Source organism: Acomys minous (assembly GCF_964271855.1).
Source record: "Acomys minous genome assembly, chromosome: 17".
NCBI classification, from domain to species: domain Eukaryota; kingdom Metazoa; phylum Chordata; class Mammalia; order Rodentia; family Muridae; genus Acomys; species Acomys minous.
This window is the reverse complement of record NC_140500.1, coordinates 20,919,974-20,936,597: the sequence shown is the minus strand read 5'-3', so window position 1 is coordinate 20,936,597 and position 16,624 is coordinate 20,919,974. Positions and strand designations below refer to the sequence as shown.

Below are 16,624 nucleotides of genomic sequence, written 5' to 3'. Positions count from 1 at the left end.
CTCATCTGTGAGGGCTGACACTGGATGCCTCAGAGAGTTTCCCTGTGCAAACCTCTCCCTTTCCCCCATACATGGTGCATCTGATGAGGTTCTCTGACATGGATTCGAAGACCCCAGAGGTCACGATGCCATCTTCTGGTCTGGGAGAAGGGATAATCTTTTCCTCCTGGTGTCTTCTTTCCCCAGGATTACTGTGACGGTAACCCTGGGACCTTTCGGATCTTGGTGGGAAACGAGGGTTGCACTTATCCATCAGTGAAATGCAAGAAGCGGGTCACCATCCTGGCGGAAGGAGGGGAAATTGAATTGTTTGATGGAGAGGTAAGTGCCAGTCGTCTGTCCCCTTTACCCTTATGTCCCCCCCTTTTGTCTCTCTGTTTATTTGGGTGTTTGCCAAGTGTTTGTTTAGAACTGCTGCTGGTAGAGTGCGCAGCCACTGCGGAGAGGGAGGTCCCGCAGTGTCAGCTGGTCCTGTGGGCTGAGCAATTGGCAGACCAATGCAGAGAGTTGGGTCCACTGTGGCTCTAGTTGGGGTGTGAGTGTGGGAGAGGGTGCACCCCAATCCCTGCTATGTATGGGGGCAGGAAGTGCCGGCCGGTGCAGGTGAGCAGAGCGTGACAGGCAGGAGGAGTTTCCCGTCCAGGTACAGTGTTCCCCTCAGCCACAGAGGGACAAACCTCCCAGTTGATGGCTGAAATCACAGACAGCACAGAAGCCCTTACGCTCTGCTTTACTTACTGGTTATGTCCTAGTTAGGGTTTCTATTGCTGCGATGAAACTCCATGACCAAAAAGCAAGTTGGGGAGGAACTTCTGTGTCACTGTTCATTATCAAAGAAAGTCAGGACAGGAACCCAAGCAGGGCAGGAACTTGGAGGCAGGAACTGGTACAGAGGCCATGAAAGGCTGTTGCTTATTGGCTTGCTTTCCCTGGCTTGCTCAGCCTGCTTCCTTATAGAGCCTAGGACCCCCCAGCTCAGGGATGGCTCCACCCAGGATGGGCTGGGCCCTCCCCCGTAAATCCCTAATTAAGAAAATACCGAACAGAATGGTGGCATCTTACTTTCTTTTTTTTTTAATATAATATTTTTATTATTTGGGCTTTTCACACAAGTTACTGTGATCACAATTGCTTCCCAGTCCTCCCAGGTCCACCTTCAACCCTTGTGCCACAACCCTCCCTGCCTCCCAACACACACAAAAAGGAAAAAATATGCCAAGTAAAATTTGTGTTGCCCATATACTTACTGGAGCATGGTCAAACTCCTAGCAGCCAGCTCCTTAAAGACAACAGAGACCCCCCTCCCCCATCCCCGAGGCCATTTTTTTAGCTGTGGACGAGCTACACTTCAGCATCCCTATCACAATTTTTAAGGACTCTCTTCAGTGGCTTTCTGTCTAGTCTTGGAGCCATTTTCTTAATTGAGGTTCCCTCCTCTCAGATGACTTTAGCTTGTGCCAAGTTGACATCACACTAGCCAGCACAGATGATGATGTTTGCTTATTCGGTAGACAGAGTAAGGCACTAATACTGACTAACAGTAATGTACAGCAATGACTGCAATATATTGTGATGGAAATTACTTGACACCTAATCAAGCCGTTCTGGGATTTTTCCATCCGACGCTTTTGTAGTCAGCTGAAACCACAGTAAGCAAAACTAACGGTGTGCACGTGTGCACGCTGAAGGGATGCATGGGGTGCTTTTTAGTTACTTTATGTATTAAGGATTCTTTAAAAAGATCATGAGGAAGCCGTGCGGTGGTGGCGCACACCTTTAACCCCAGCGCTCGGGAGGCAGAGGCAGGTGGATCGCTGTGAGCTCAGGGCTAGCCTGGTCTACAAAGCGAGTCCAAGATGAGTATTTGTGAGAAGCTGAAAAGAGGAGGAGCGGAGGTTAGTGGACGCAGCCTCTGTATTCTGACAGCTTAGGAGTTGGTGAAGTGCAGATCCTGGGCTTCGCTTTGAGGTTCTGTGTCGGTAGATTGGGACGGGACCCTGCAGTGTACATTCAGAGTAGCTGTTGTTCCAGATTTGACTCAGCTGGTTCAGATATGCGTTGTGGTACCAACCCCCAAAGACTGGGTTCATTTGCTCTTGCGGCCTCTGCCCGCATCCCAATGTTTTGCTAATACCGACCCTTGACAGCTGGGCACTGGAAGGGCATTTTCTATAGCCAGGGAAGAAAAACTATTTTGCAAATTTGCTGACTGGGAGGCAGCAGGGTCAGCTCTGTTTCAGAGTTCAAGTCTACCTAGGACAGATGGTAGCCATGAGGCTGGATAGGAGATGGCAGGTCCGCTAAGGGGAGCGTGGGGCTCTGTGATGGCTGCTGACAGGGTCTTGGTCTCAGCCTCTGCTTTATTGGATCTGAGAGTCAGCCAACTGCTCTGCAGTGGGCTTCAAGGGTTTGCCAGTGGACATGACTCTGGCAGAGCAAGGGGTTTGGGCCAGACTTCTGAAAGCGCCTGCTGGGAGGGCGGAGCTTCACCATCCCTGTTCTTCAGCCTTGACTGGAACTGGAGGATGGAAGGATGCAGGAGAATGAGTTGAGGGATCATTGTCATAGACGGGGAGATTTTTCCTCCAGTTGAGCACAGGTGGTTAAAGTCATCGCCACATTAAAAAGCAAGCTAGGGACAGGTGGAGTTGGTGAGCCGGGGTCACCTTCTTGTGAGGTGTTGGGAAATGCGTCGGTCTGTTTCACTGCGTTCTGACTGCCTTGTCGTCATCACTGCGGCAGGGTGGTAGGTCAGACAGACACAGAAATTGCCAAGTGCTGAGTGCCATGTTGGACTCAGGGAGGTCTGCTAGAAAGTCACTGCTGAGCCCTGCAGGTCTCGAGGGTCAGCTGTGGTATTGGTGAGCAAGGCAGACAGACAAGCTCTGTGAAAAAAGGGAGGCCTGGGCTCGGCCTTCCCTCCTCTCATTCCCTCGTTTCTTCCTTCTTCAGGTGAATGTTAAGAGGCCCCTTAAGGACGAGTCTCACCTTGAGGTTGTGGAGTCGGGCCGGTATGTCATCCTGTTGCTGGGTCAAGCCCTCTCTGTGGTCTGGGACCACCGTCTCAGCATCTCCGTGGTCCTGAAGCGCACGTACCAGGTCAGTGGCCCTTCTTGCTGCATCTTGCCTGTGACTCGTGTGGACTGTCATCAGCTCTCTAATGCTGTCCTCTCCCATTGTATTGGGGGACAGTGTCTGCCTGTCTGTCTGGTCCAGCCTCCTTGCTTCCCACACAAGGAAAGCTAAGTAGTCATGGAAGGTGGCGGCACACAAGGAGGACAGAGGCAGCTTCGACAGTGTCTTAACTGGCCCAGTAAGGCACATGTTTTGTTTGCACAGAGGAGGAAGAGCAAGGGTAGGCAGGGTAGCTTTTCTTTAGGTTTCTTAACCCAAAGAGGCAAATCAAGTATACATAATATTAAATCATTGCCATTCATTCTGGGATGTCACCTTATCAGTGAGCCCAGGCTAACACACCTGCTCATGCACATGCATGTGTGTGTTTATGTATATGTGCATGCTCAGGTATATGTGGGTACGTGTGTGCATGGGGAGGCCAGTCAGTGGGCAATTCAGGCACCGTTCCTCAGGAGCCATTTCGTGTGTGTGTGTGTGTGTGTGTGTGTGTGTGTGTGTGTGTGTATTTCGAGACAAGGTTTCTATGTGTGTAGTCTTGGCTATGATGGACTCCCTTTGTAGACCAGGCTGGCCTTGAATTTACAGAGATCCACCTACCTCTGCCTCCTGAGTGCTGGGATTAAAGGCGTGTGCCACCACGCCCAGCCTCTTTGTGTTTTGAGACAGTCTATCACTGGAACCTAGGATTGCTCATCAGTTGGGCTGGGATAGCTGTCCACTGAGCTCTGGGGACTTACTGCTTCTGCCTCCCTGGTGCTGGGGTCACAGGTACATACCACTGTAAATGTCTTTTTTTTTTTTTTTTAATGTGGGTGCTGGGACTGAACTCAGATCCTCATGCTGGTGCGGCAAGCACTTTGCCATCTGACTTATTTCCCTGGGCCCCAAGTTAGCATCTTTTGAGAACATGTTGTTGACCTGCTGAGGACCTCCTTCTGGGAAAGACAATGGCATTTATGTGGGTTTCCACGGTTTTGGGGATTCTGATGGTATTACTAAGTGGTGTGCATATGACCAGAGGTACTGTTCACTATGGTGGGTGACTTATTCTTGTCGAGTGTGGCCTCCACACCAACTCACAGTGTCCTCTCTGTCTAGACTGCACACGCCAGTGAGCAAGCCCTTGTGGTGGTGGCCTATTCCATTTCTAGAAAAGTCTAACAACCTGACTAGGTTTTTACTCAGTGTATTGACTGTTCTGATACTGTGGGTACAGGAAGGGGAAAGAATCAGATGTGTGGGCTGGAGAGATGGCTCAGTGGTTAAGAGTGCTGCCTGTTCTTCCAAAGGTCCTGAGTTCGATTCCCAGCAACCACATGGTGGTTCATGACCATCTATAATGTGATCAAATGCCCTTTTCTGGTATGCAGGTGTACATGCAGACAGAACACTGTATACATAATAAAAAATAAATAAATATTTAAAAATTAGATGTGTGTATACACACGTGTGCACATGTGCGAACATACGGTGCACACACATATATGTATACATGTGTGTATGTATGTATGTGCATACACATGTGTGCACATGCATGTATATACTTGTGTGTATAGTATATACACAGATGCATGTGTGTATACACATATGTATACACACGTGTGTGTATGTGTGTGTGTGTCTTCTCATGCTGCTGTGACAAATTACTACAAATGCAGCATCTTCAGACAGCACAAATGCATTACATTTTAGTGTGGAAAGTCAAAAGGTTGACAGGGTTGCATTCCTATGGCACTCTTAAGGAGCAAATGTACTTTGTTGATTCTAGAGGCTGGCTGCCCTCGTTGGCTTGTGGTCCCACCTTCCATATTCAAAGAGAGCAGCTGTTCAGTAGTATCTTCAGGCCTCTCTGCCTCACATACTTGTGTCTGTCACAAAGCCCTTCACACACTGCCTCTTTCTCCTTAAATGTCAGCCTCTGGTCACTTGCAGCTCACTAGATGCTTCAGGACGATTCCCTTCTCTCGAATCTTAACCTAACTGTACCACATTCCGTTGTCTTGGGTATCACTCCATGTTCTGAGTGCCCTGAGATGACTACTTTATGAAGAAAGGAGGTCTGCTCAACTCTCATTATTATTGGTGGAGGCGGAACGTGTAGGATTGCACGGCTCCATCTAGTTGGGCTAAGGTGGGATCCTCCTGGATGTGGCAGTGGTGAGTGAAGATAAAGTAGACAGGAAAGGTAAAATAGCCTCATGTAGAGGGTCATAGATGAGAAAAGAAGTCAGAGGAACTCAGGCTCTTAGCCTGCTTCATTTTATTTTAATTAAAATTCTATCTATCTATCTATCTATCTATCTATCTATCTATCTATCTATCAATCAATCATCTATATGTCTGTATATCTAGTATATGGGTGTGGACCTGTCTATGTATCTGTCTGTCTATTTATCTATCTGTCTGTCTATCTATCTATCTATCTATCTATCTATCTATCTATCTATCTATCTATCTATCCTTCGTGTGTATGTGCCGTGGTGTGTGGAGGTCAGAGGACAGCTTAGTTGTCTCTGGGCCTCCCGACTGAGTCCCAGGGATTGAATTCCAGCCATCAAGCTTGACAACTGACACCTCTTTACCTGCTGAGCAATCTCAGCTCCCCTTTTAGAAACAAAAACCTTGTGATGTGGGAACTGACTGGGGTCCTGTGAGAATGACATCATCTCTTCCAAGGGTCACATCACCAGCGACAAGTTAAATCCACCCAGGTCTCACCTGCCCACGGTTACACCACCTCTCAACCTCACACTTGGGGACCCAAACTTTCAGAGAGTAAACGTTTTGGGGATTCAGCCACACACTCAAACCATGTGAAACCTGTAGCACTGTGTGGGGTGACACAGTCACAGTTCTTGGATTTGGGATGGGCATCTTTGATGGAGCTAGTGTTGCTGTCCATAACCATGGCGGGGGCTATATTCTTGTGGGGACATTACTTTCAATGGGTTAGCTCAATGAGCTGTGTCTGAACAGGTGATATAGAAGTAGAAGTCTTGATGGAAGACAGGGGGTGAGGGTTGTAAATATCTGGGGAGAGAAGCCAGGCAGATGGAATAAAATGTGGAAAGAGCCGGAGGAGACAGACATTCGGAGAGTTTGATCAAGCAGACCAGTGGACACGGAGGAGGGCTTTGATAATTGAGGGCTCGGAGAGGCAGTGACCGTGCCACACATTCCATGACTTCTGTCTAACCGTGGGAACATTCTTACACGCTCCTCAGTGACTTACACACGCAGTCGAAGCCAAATGCTGCAAAATGGGTCTTAAGTCATCTTGCCTTTGGCCCAGGACAGGGTTCTGACCGTGTACGGAGGGCGGCATTGGTTTAAGTTCGTCCGTCTTCTCTGCTTCTTACTTGGTGGTTTCTGTGGGGTCAGGCTTGCTCAGGACTAGGTGCACATGCCTGCCACAGGAGGTGTACTGACTTAGCCCTTCCCTCACGACGTTTCTCCTGCTGTAGACTTGTCGCTTGTTCCGCTGAACAAGCTGTTGCCTTCTGGGTAAGGAGACTGCCCTGCCTGCAGCAAAGCAAGGCCAGCCCATGTTCCTGTTCCCTTTCTGGTTCTCTGGTCTTTCACCCATTAGCAGCAGTGCCTGCTCCTCTTTTTGTCAGGGAGGCTGATGATTTCTAGGGGGAGCCCAGGGGGGCCAAGCTGCCTGCTTCTCTCTTCAGCCATTGACCATGAGACTTGGGAACTTCACCTCTCTCTGCCTCCATGGGTCAGTGCGGAAGCACAGGGAAAGGCTCTGGTGAGGCCAGCAGGGCTTTGCGGACCACCTTGCTTCTTCTCTGGGTCTCTCTGCCCTGTCTTCTTCCTGCTCCTTCCTCTATTTCACCCCCTTTTCTTCTCCCTCTGGCACCTTCTTCCTTCAACCCAGAGAACATGCCAGGGTTTATGGTGTGCGCCCCTCCCCTCCCCTTCCCCTCACAGGAACAGGTGTGTGGCCTGTGTGGGAACTTCGATGGCATCCAGAACAATGACTTGACCAGCAGCAGTCTTCAGGTGGAGGAAGACCCTGTTGACTTCGGGAATTCCTGGAAAGTGAGCTCCCAGTGCGCTGACACAAGAAAGGTATTATCAGGAGTCTGCGTGCATGGAGGGTCCCCTTACTCTCATGGGCAGGCACTGTAGGCACGGGCAGAGCTGGGGAACGGGCTCTCTCTGTCCTTCTGGGCTTGAGTCCCTTCATCAAGGCCACCCAATGGTGATGGCCTCTCTGGTACTCTCTCCCGTTCCCAGCTGTCACTAGACGTTGCCCCCGCCACCTGCCACAACAACATCATCAAACAGACGATGGTGGACTCATCCTGCAGAATCCTTACCAGTGACATCTTCCGGGCCTGCAACAGGCTGGTGAGGCTCTGCGAGTGGAGGGAGGTGGAACGGTCCAAAGGCTTGTTGGATGCCTTGAGTGTGACTGCCTAGTGTGAACACTGACTAGGCTGGAGCCCTGAGATGATTTGCATCAAGAAACCACAGTAGCCCTTCCTTGGGTTCCAGCTGAAGAAGGGCATGGGTGGTTTTTGAGGAAAGCAATGGCTGGCCAGGCACTTTTCTAGCATGCAAGAAATCTCTTGGTCTCAAGTTTTCTTTGCATTGTCTCCAATCAAAGGCAGGGAATTCCTTTTCTTGTCACTGTTATATGTGTCAAGACCCAGTCAGAACCTCTCTAACCATCAGCACACAAGCAAACCAGCAAACGGCTGCTTTAGTGCCCAGTTCTTATCTCACACAAACTTTTTTTTTTGCCTTAAGCCCAGCAATTTTGGGGCCCTTGATTTTTTTTTGCCTTCTTTTTGTTCCTCTGTCTCAAATGATAGTGATGAATTCTCCAAAGTTAAATGGACTTTCACACACATACACACACACACACACACACACACACACACACACACACACGAGCATGTGTGGTTGTGTCTGTACACACATGTGTATGCATGTGCACACTGGTGCTGTATAGTACCACGAACACATGAATGAAGGGCTGAGTACATGTTTCTCAATTCTTTAGCTATCCAGTGATTCCAGGCCATGAGAGCTCCAAAGGACGCTTAGGTTCTATGGTTTGGTGGCATCTGAGTTGCAAGGATGAAGACAGGGCGAGGACGTGGAGCTCTGAGGGATGCTAGCATGTCCTGGGGACAACAATTCGATGGCTGATGAATCCATTTCTTTCCTAACTGCTCTGCAGTGCCCGGAGAGTGTAGTAGCGGGTCTTGTAGACATGAAAAGTGACAAGTGGTCAGTGTAATTGGACATGGTTGTGGGTGGACACTCCTCCCTATGGGGAGACTTAGGGTCAGAGGTTAAGGATGCCCAGCCAGGTCCCACTGCCTGGCAAAGTTGCCCAATAGCTCCCCAGCAGAGCACCTTGCCTGTTCTGGTTCATCTCCACATCCTGTTTGCTGCACTGAGTCAAGGAAAGAGAGTGACCAGTCTGTGTGTTTATATAAGAAACACTCCACACTCCTGGTTGCAGGAGAGGACAGGCAGCTTGGCAGGTAGGTGGGAGACAGCAGAGGGAATGTTCTAGCAAATTCTGAAGACATCTTGTAACATGAGAGGCTGCCTGTCCCTGTTTTATTTAGTATTTCTTAATGGAATCCAGATTAGAAACAAAGACATTTGCCTCCTTACGCATTCGCTCTCCAGGACCTGTGATCTGCATTTCTTTGGTTCAGGGACCCACCCCGACCCCGACCCCTTGCATGTTCACCATAAACCTGAGTTCTCACCTCTGGCTTAAGCTGAGGCCACGTGATGTCCTTTTTGTAGGTGGACCCTGAGCCATACATGGACATCTGCATTTACGACACCTGTTCCTGCGAGTCCATTGGGGACTGTGCTTGTTACTGTGACACCATCGCTGCCTATGCCCATGTGTGTGCCCAGCATGGCCAGGTGGTATCCTGGAGGACGCCCACACTGTGCCGTGAGTCCCCAAGTTCTCACAGTCTCAGATGCCTTGTCCTATAAGTACCTTGCAGGGAGGACAGGAGGGAGGGACAGCTCCAGGGCACTGATGGAGGCACGGCTTGTGGGGATGAGGCTGTGATATGAGGAAGCTCATACTAAAGAAATAGTGGGAATGTGGATTTTGACGGGAGTTAAAGCAAGGGTGACCTATCTTCTGAAGAGTGAGTGGGAAACGTGGATTCCAAAGAGGGTTATGATGGTGACAAAGGTAGGGAAGTCACAGTAAGACTATGACTAAGGTCATGGGATCAAGACATGTAGAGACTTCTGGAGAAATTCCGGGAGGAGAGGGACAGTGTCACATGGTGCTGCCATGGTCACCACCTTTTCTTCTGTCTTCATAGCCCAGAGCTGTGAAGAGAAGAACGTTCAGGAAAATGGCTGTGGGTGTGAGTGGCGCTACAATAGCTGTGCACCTGCCTGCCCAGTCACGTGTCAGCACCCGGAGCCCCTGGCTTGCCCTGTGCAGTGTGTGGAGGGCTGCCATGCACACTGCCCCCCAGGTGAGGCCTCTTTGGCTAGAGCAGACTGGAGGGATGTGTTCTTAGACAAGCGTATTCCGTCCTGTTTCATCCTGGCCTCCACTGCCCAGGGGTGCCTCTTTAACCCCCTTGAGATCCTTCAAACAAGTCCGTTTTTCTGGATTGCTCCATCAAAGCAAGCTCTGGATTTTTGCCACACTGGGGTTGAATCATGTGCTCTTGGATTTTGGAGACATGTGCTCTTGTGCTTAGCTAAACCCCATTCCTTCTTACACTGTCTTTTGTATGCTTATCATATAGAGCAGTCTTTCTTTCTTTCTTTCCTTCTTTCCTTCCTTCCTTTCTTCCTTCCTCCCTCCTTTCCTTCCTTCTTTCCTTCCTTCCTTCCTGACTCCCTCTCTCCCTTCCTTCCTGCCTCCCTTTCTCCTTCCCTTACTCCCTGCCTCCCTTTTTTCTCCCTCTTTCTTTCTCTCTCCCCTTAGATAGAGTCTTTCTGTCTAGCCCAGGCCGTCTTCAAACACGTCATCCTTCTGCCTCAGCCTCCTGAGTTAGAGAGAAGCAGCCCTTTCCAACAGAACTTGCTGCAGTGAACACTGTTCTGTCCAGTGCGATGTGGCTAGTTGGTATGAGGAGACAGCTTCCTCCTTTCACTGAATTATGCTTAATTTACAGAGAAGTGGCCTCGTGGCATGGCGTGTTGGACAGCCCAGCTCTAAAATTATTGACTTCACGCTTGGGAAGAATTTGCAGAGCTAAGCTGTTCCTTGGTTCCTTGGAAATAGATTTAATTTGTCCTGGGCTTTTGAGGGAGGGGAGAGGTGTGAGGCAGGAGCCTCATCTGTGCTTCTCAGAGGGGCAGATAAGGCACCAAGATCAAGAAGAAGAATGCTCCTTGTGTGGTGAGGTGACTACGCAGGACCTGGGAGAGTGGGTTTGTAGGACAGGTTTCTTTAGTGGCAGGTGGATCTATCTGGTATGAGAGGTGACTGGTGGACTTCTAATGAGGTGTGTCATACAGGAAAAATCCTGGATGAACTTCTTCAGAGCTGTGTGGACCCTCAAGACTGCCCTGTGTGTGAAGTGGCTGGTAGGCGCTTGGCCCCTGGAAAAAAAATCACTTTGAGCCCTGATGACCCTGAACACTGTCAGAACTGGTAAAGTAGATTTCTTAGATTGTCTCCCATGCAGGCTCTTAGACTCTGGGCTCTGGAAAACACTTCCAGGCAACATGAACTGACCCACCCTTGCACCAGCCTACCCACCCACGTACCAGCCCACCCACCCACCCATCCATCCACCCATACACCATCCACCATCCATCCATCCATCCATCCATCCATCCTCTACCTACCCACCTACCCACCCATCCATCCCTTTAATGCACTGTTGGGTTTGTCTCTAGAGTCTGATTTTCTTTAAGAGGGGCTGTTCCCTCTTGTTTTAAATGTTTTAAAACCCCCCTCAATGTTTTAAAAATTTTGCTGTTGTTATTTGTTTTACCTTTTTTTGGGTGGAAAACAGGTACATTTTAGGGAGTGCAATGTAATATCCCAACATATGTAAGCACCATGTATGACCACACAGGAGTAGTTAACATTTCTGCTTCATGGTAACTGGGATCACACCCAATCTGAGGACCAATATCTACGAATAGCAAACATTTGCAGGGATCTGTGGATGCAGGAAGGAAAGCGAGATGGGGCTCTAGATCCCTAAGTGTAGCATAAGCATCTTGGGGGCTGTGGTCCAGTCCATAGGCGTTCAGAACTGGGAGGGAAGACATTCATTGCTGTCATCCTGGGCTCTTGCTGGAAGGAACCCTGGGAACCTGGCTTTAGGAAGGTGTGGAGTCCTGAGGGTGATTCCTAGGCTTTCTGAAGTCCTGCCCGTAGGCAGGGAGCATTCATTAAACCGCCGACATACTCAGCACCACTCCCTGACACCAAGCAAGCCTAATGGGAACTTCAGCTCACCGGGGAAGGGCTGTGGCCGCAGCTGCCAGAGCCGGATCCTGCCGCCACCATCTGTACAAACAAGAGTGAGCACTGCCCAGGGTGAATTTTCTAGCAAACACAGGAAACTAGAAAGTAAGTCACTCATGCATCGTTAACCAAGGGTTGAGGCCATAACTCGTGGGATTATGAGAAAGTAGGAATTAGTTTCCCACTAAGATCTCACCCACCTTCCTCGCTCTGACACAAACATAAGGAATACGGAGAGGGGGTTCACTGCAAGCTTACTCAGGGGGCTCCATCTCAAAGGGCACGAAGCTCCAAGTATCTCTTGCCTCCTCAGCTGGCCTGTGCAAGAGTTTTAAGGCACTTTGGGGACATTGGCTTAGCAGTGTTGAGGGCACTGTCACCTTCTTGTATTTACTGTAATGCTGAAGACCAAGGGTGCAGAATGCAGGAAGTGTATCCTATATGGGTCCCCACCTCAGCCCATCTTGATTTCTGCCATGGTTTGGCCTACCCCATCGCTTTCTAGAACATGGTGGGAAGGTGCACTGATTAGAGAGGGCGGGAAAGCTGTCAGGTATTATAGAAATCTGTAGGCTGGGCGATGGTTCGGCACAGACTTGTGGGTATCTTGGAGCTGGGCTGAGGGCTCGACAGTACTGTGGGTGAATGGATCGCAGAACTACTGTCACTTCCAGACGCAGCACACCCAGTCTTCTCACATTCCCGTGTCTGCTAGAGGACGTGGCCATCTTGAACTTCTCCCCATTCTTCTAAAACCTTTGGACTCTAGTTTGCCTTCTTTTCCTTGAGGCCCAACATAACTAAACATGATTCAAAGTCCATACAGCTTAAGTTCCAATAACATCTATAATGGTTTCTAACGTAAGCCATTTATCTCCAGCAGAACGTTTACAAGCCCCAGTGTGTGCCAACATTTTACAATGATATTTGTCCTCCGAGACACTTATGAGAAGGTTTGAGTTATAATTAAATATTAATGGGGCTAGAGACATAGATTGGAAGGAAATCACCATTAGATGGCTACAGAGGGCTTAGAACAACAGAGATTATTTTTCAGGTTCTAAGATGGATTAAAGCTTTAGGAAGTCTCTGCTTCCTTCCCACCCCTGTCTCTGTCTCTTTCTTACTGCCTCACTATCTGTCTCACTCTGTCTGTCTGTCTGTCTGCCTGCCATCTGTCTCCCTGTATGTATTCAAGACACATCTTGGGACAAGTGTCAAAAATGGCGTCTCACTTGGGCGAGACATATTCAGTGGGAGCAGGGAGGACGTTCTGCGCGGGACCTGTGAGGTGGCCCTACGTGTCCATAGAGTCTTCCTAAATCATTTTGGCTTCTTTCTCCCTTTTGTCACAGTCACTGTGATGGCGTCAACCTTACCTGTGAAGCCTGCCAGGAGCCTGGAGGCCTAGTGGTCCCTCCCACAGATGTCCCAACCAGCTCCACCACCCCATATGTTGAAAACACCCCGGAGCCACCCCTGCAGAGCTTTTCCTGCAGCAAGCTCCTGGATCTAGTCTTCCTTCTTGATGGCTCCTCCTCGCTGTCCGAGGCCGAGTTTGAAAAGCTCAAGGCTTTTGTGATGGGCACGATGGAGAAGCTCCACATCTCTCAGAAGCGCATCCGGGTGGCGGTGGTGGAGTACCACGACGGCTCCCACGCCTACATCGAGCTCAAGGCCCGGAAGCGACCCTCAGAACTTCGGCGCATCACCAGCCAGGTCAAGTATGCAGGCAGCGAGGTGGCCTCCACCAGCGAGGTCTTGAAGTACACGCTGTTTCAGATCTTTGGCAGAATCGATCGCCCGGAGGCCTCACGCATTGCTCTGCTGCTGACCGCTAGCCAGGAGCCCTCACAGACTGCCAGGACTTTGACCCGCTACGTCCAGGCCCTGAAGAAGAAGAAGGTCATTGTGGTCCCTGTGGGCATCGGGCCACGGGTCAGCCTCAAGCAGATCCGCCTCATTGAAAGGCAGGCCCCTGAGAACAAGGCTTTCCTGCTCAGTGGGGTGGATGAGTTGGAGCAGAGAAGGAGTGAACTCATCAACTATCTCTGTGACCTTGTCCCCGGGGCCCCAGCCCCTACCCAGCCTCCCCAGGTAGCACAAATCACCGTGGGGCCAGAGATCTCTGGGGTTTCATCACCAGGACCAAAGAGGAAGTCCATGGTTCTGGACGTGGTGTTTGTCCTGGAAGGGTCAGACAAAGTTGGTGAAGCCAACTTCAATAAGAGCAAGGAGTTCCTGGAGGAGGTCATACGGCGCATGGATGTGGGCCAGGGCGGCATCCACATCACGGTGCTGCAGTATTCCTATACGGTAACCGTGGAGTACACCTTCAACGAGGCCCAGGCCAAGGAGGACGTGCTGCGTCACGTGCGAGAGATCCGCTACCACGGTGGCAACAGGACCAACACTGGGCTGGCCCTTCAGTACGTTTCTGAGCACAGCTTCTCTCCCAGGCAGGGGGACCGGCAACAGGCGCCTAACCTGGTCTACATGGTCACAGGGAACCCTGCCTCTGATGAGATCAAGAGGTTGCCCGGAGACATCCAGATAGTACCCATTGGGGTGGGCCCCCATGCCAACCTACAGGAACTCGAGAGGATAGGCAGGCCCAACGTGCCCATCTTCATCCAAGACTTTGAGACACTTCCTCGAGAGGCTCCTGACCTGGTCCTGCAGAGATGCTGTTCCAAGGAGGGCCTGCAGCTGCCCACCCTCTCCCCTACCCCTGGTATGCTGGTACCCTGTGTGTGGTGCCCCTGGCGCTGTGTGTTATCTGATGATGCTGTAACCCCTGGGTTCTGTGCTAACTTCCTGGCTCTCGGCATGTCTCAAGGCCCCGCCTCAGCCTACCTGTGTTTCTGCTAACTTCCAGGCAGTGGGATGCACTGTTTTTCTTCTGGTGGGAAGGGTTTTTTTCTTAATGCCTAGGCCTGTAAGGTCAATGGTGGCAGGAAACCATTGTTAAAATTTTAATAGTACAGAGTATATAGAAAAATTGTAAATCTTATTGATGTTCCCGCACCTGGTCCTGACTCACTTTCTGCCTGGCAGGTGACTTCTGTTAGTTTTGATGTTTGCTTTTGTTTTTTCCAGACAGGGTCTCTCTGTGTAGACTTGCCTGTCCAGGACTCACTTTGTAGACCAGGCTGGCCTTGAACTCACAGAGATCCGATTACCTCTGCTCTCTGAGTGCTGGGCTTAAAGGCGTGTGCCACCATGCCTGGCTAGTTTTGATGATTGTTAACTCTTTTTTTTTTTTTTTTGGCCACACTGGTGCATGGAAGTTTTCCAAGTATCTTAGGCAAAGCCTGGAGGTCAGGCAACAAACAGGTGCAGGTGAAACACACAGATTCAGAAGCCGGATTCCAGAACAGCCAGTCACTGGCTGATAATTTTGGCCTTGCCAGTCTCTTTATCTATAGACAGCGGATATTAGCAACTATTTGTGAAATGATTGAAACAGTATCTGGCATGCAGTGAAGGGTTAAAAATGTGCTTGTTGCTACTGTTGCTTTTTTTCTTTCTTCTTTCTTTTGAGTCAGGGTATCACTATGTGACCCTGGTTGGCTTCGAACTCTCTGTGTAGACCAAACATGCCTCAAATTCAAAGAGATCCTCCTGCCTGTGCTTTTTGAGTATTAGGATTAAAATGTTGCCTTTTTAACCTATACTGGGGTCAGATCAGTAACTAGTTTCTTTGTTTGTTTCTATTGTGAGACAGACTAAGGACTGAACCTATGGCTTGGTCCAAGCTAGGCCAGTGCTCTATCACTGAGCCACCCAGCCCTCTTTTCCTTTGAGACAAGATCTTACTAAGTTGCCCAGACTGACCTTAAACTGACTCTGTAGTCCAAGCAGGCCTTACAACTCGCAGCGCTCCCGAGCAGCTATGCCGACAAGCTGGTGTCATCACGGCAGAAGAACCAGATGCTTTTCCTGCCCCTCCATCCCTGCACCCAGCGTTTGCTTCTCTTTGTTGATAGCCTGCATCATAGACTTGCTAGTGTCACTTTGATTTTTCTGCTAATAGGGAAAGTAGCTGGGCTGTTTGACTTGCCACTAGCAAGTGTTCTGGCTCTGTTTTCTCCCTGTGATTGCAGTGGTGACCAGCTCAACCCTGAGTACCTGTCCTTTGGGACTGGCATAACCCAGAGGACCTCTCCCCACCCTAGAGACCTAAGAAAACACAAGCCTGCTTTCTTACTTTTAAAATAGATGATTTTTAGGTAGCCCATAAGATGGGCTTCATTATATTTTTGTACATAGGCATCATAGTACTTTGCTCATATTGGTTACCTTGCTCGGCTATCCTTCTATGTCCTTCCTATTGGTCCCTTCCTTCCTTCCATTAGCTTCCTTTCTGCTGTCATCTCTCTCTCTCTCTCTCTCTCTCTCTCTCTCTCTCTCTCTCACTCTCTCTCTCTCTCTTTCCCTCCCTCTCTCTCTCTCATTTGAGTATAGACCCTTAGATTCAGCATATGAGAAAAGATGGGACATTTGTGTGTTATTTCACTTAGTGCAATGATCTCCAGTCCTGTCTACTTTTCTGTGAATGACACAACTTCTCTCCCATGTACGGATGCCGCATTTGCATAATCGCTTTGGTGGTTGATGGTCATTAGTGTCTTTTCCAGTTATGTGCTGCTCTGTCTCTTTCCCCCTATTTCATTCAGTTTTAGACCCAAGAACATAGAAATCTACTTTCTTTCTTTCTCTTATTAATTGTTTAATTAGTGCTCAAAATCATGGGTCTTATAACGGCATATTTTTTTTTCTGGTCTCCTTACTTCCCCCAAACAGCCTCAGCTACTTTCCCTCTTACTGAGTGACTGCAGCCTCTTGCAGGCATTTGAACTGCCTGTGGGTAGAGCGGAGTCTTTTCGGTGTCTCTCTGTCCTTCTACCTGTCCCATCCCTGGGATCTGATCTCACTGGTAAATGTCCTCTACTTGGCTGTGCTGTGTGCTCAATGGTACCCTGAAGAGGCACTGGCTTCCCTCCCCCCATCTCTCTGTGTATGTGTCTTCTTTAGCAC

General features: G+C 49.6%; 1 protein-coding gene across 1 annotated transcript in view; it reads left to right on the top strand.

The window, feature by feature from the left end:
* VWF (von Willebrand factor) overlaps nt 1-16,624 on the top strand; it is a 137,727-nt gene that overhangs the window by 78,447 nt on the left and 42,656 nt on the right. Inside the window, exons 21-28 of the mRNA XM_084765429.1 lie at nt 187-321; nt 2,953-3,099; nt 7,075-7,215; nt 7,384-7,497; nt 8,920-9,076; nt 9,465-9,623; nt 10,621-10,756; nt 12,940-14,318. Of these exons, the coding sequence (XP_084621555.1) occupies nt 187-321; nt 2,953-3,099; nt 7,075-7,215; nt 7,384-7,497; nt 8,920-9,076; nt 9,465-9,623; nt 10,621-10,756; nt 12,940-14,318 (2,368 nt within the window). The remainder of the gene's footprint in view (nt 1-186; nt 322-2,952; nt 3,100-7,074; nt 7,216-7,383; nt 7,498-8,919; nt 9,077-9,464; nt 9,624-10,620; nt 10,757-12,939; nt 14,319-16,624) is intronic.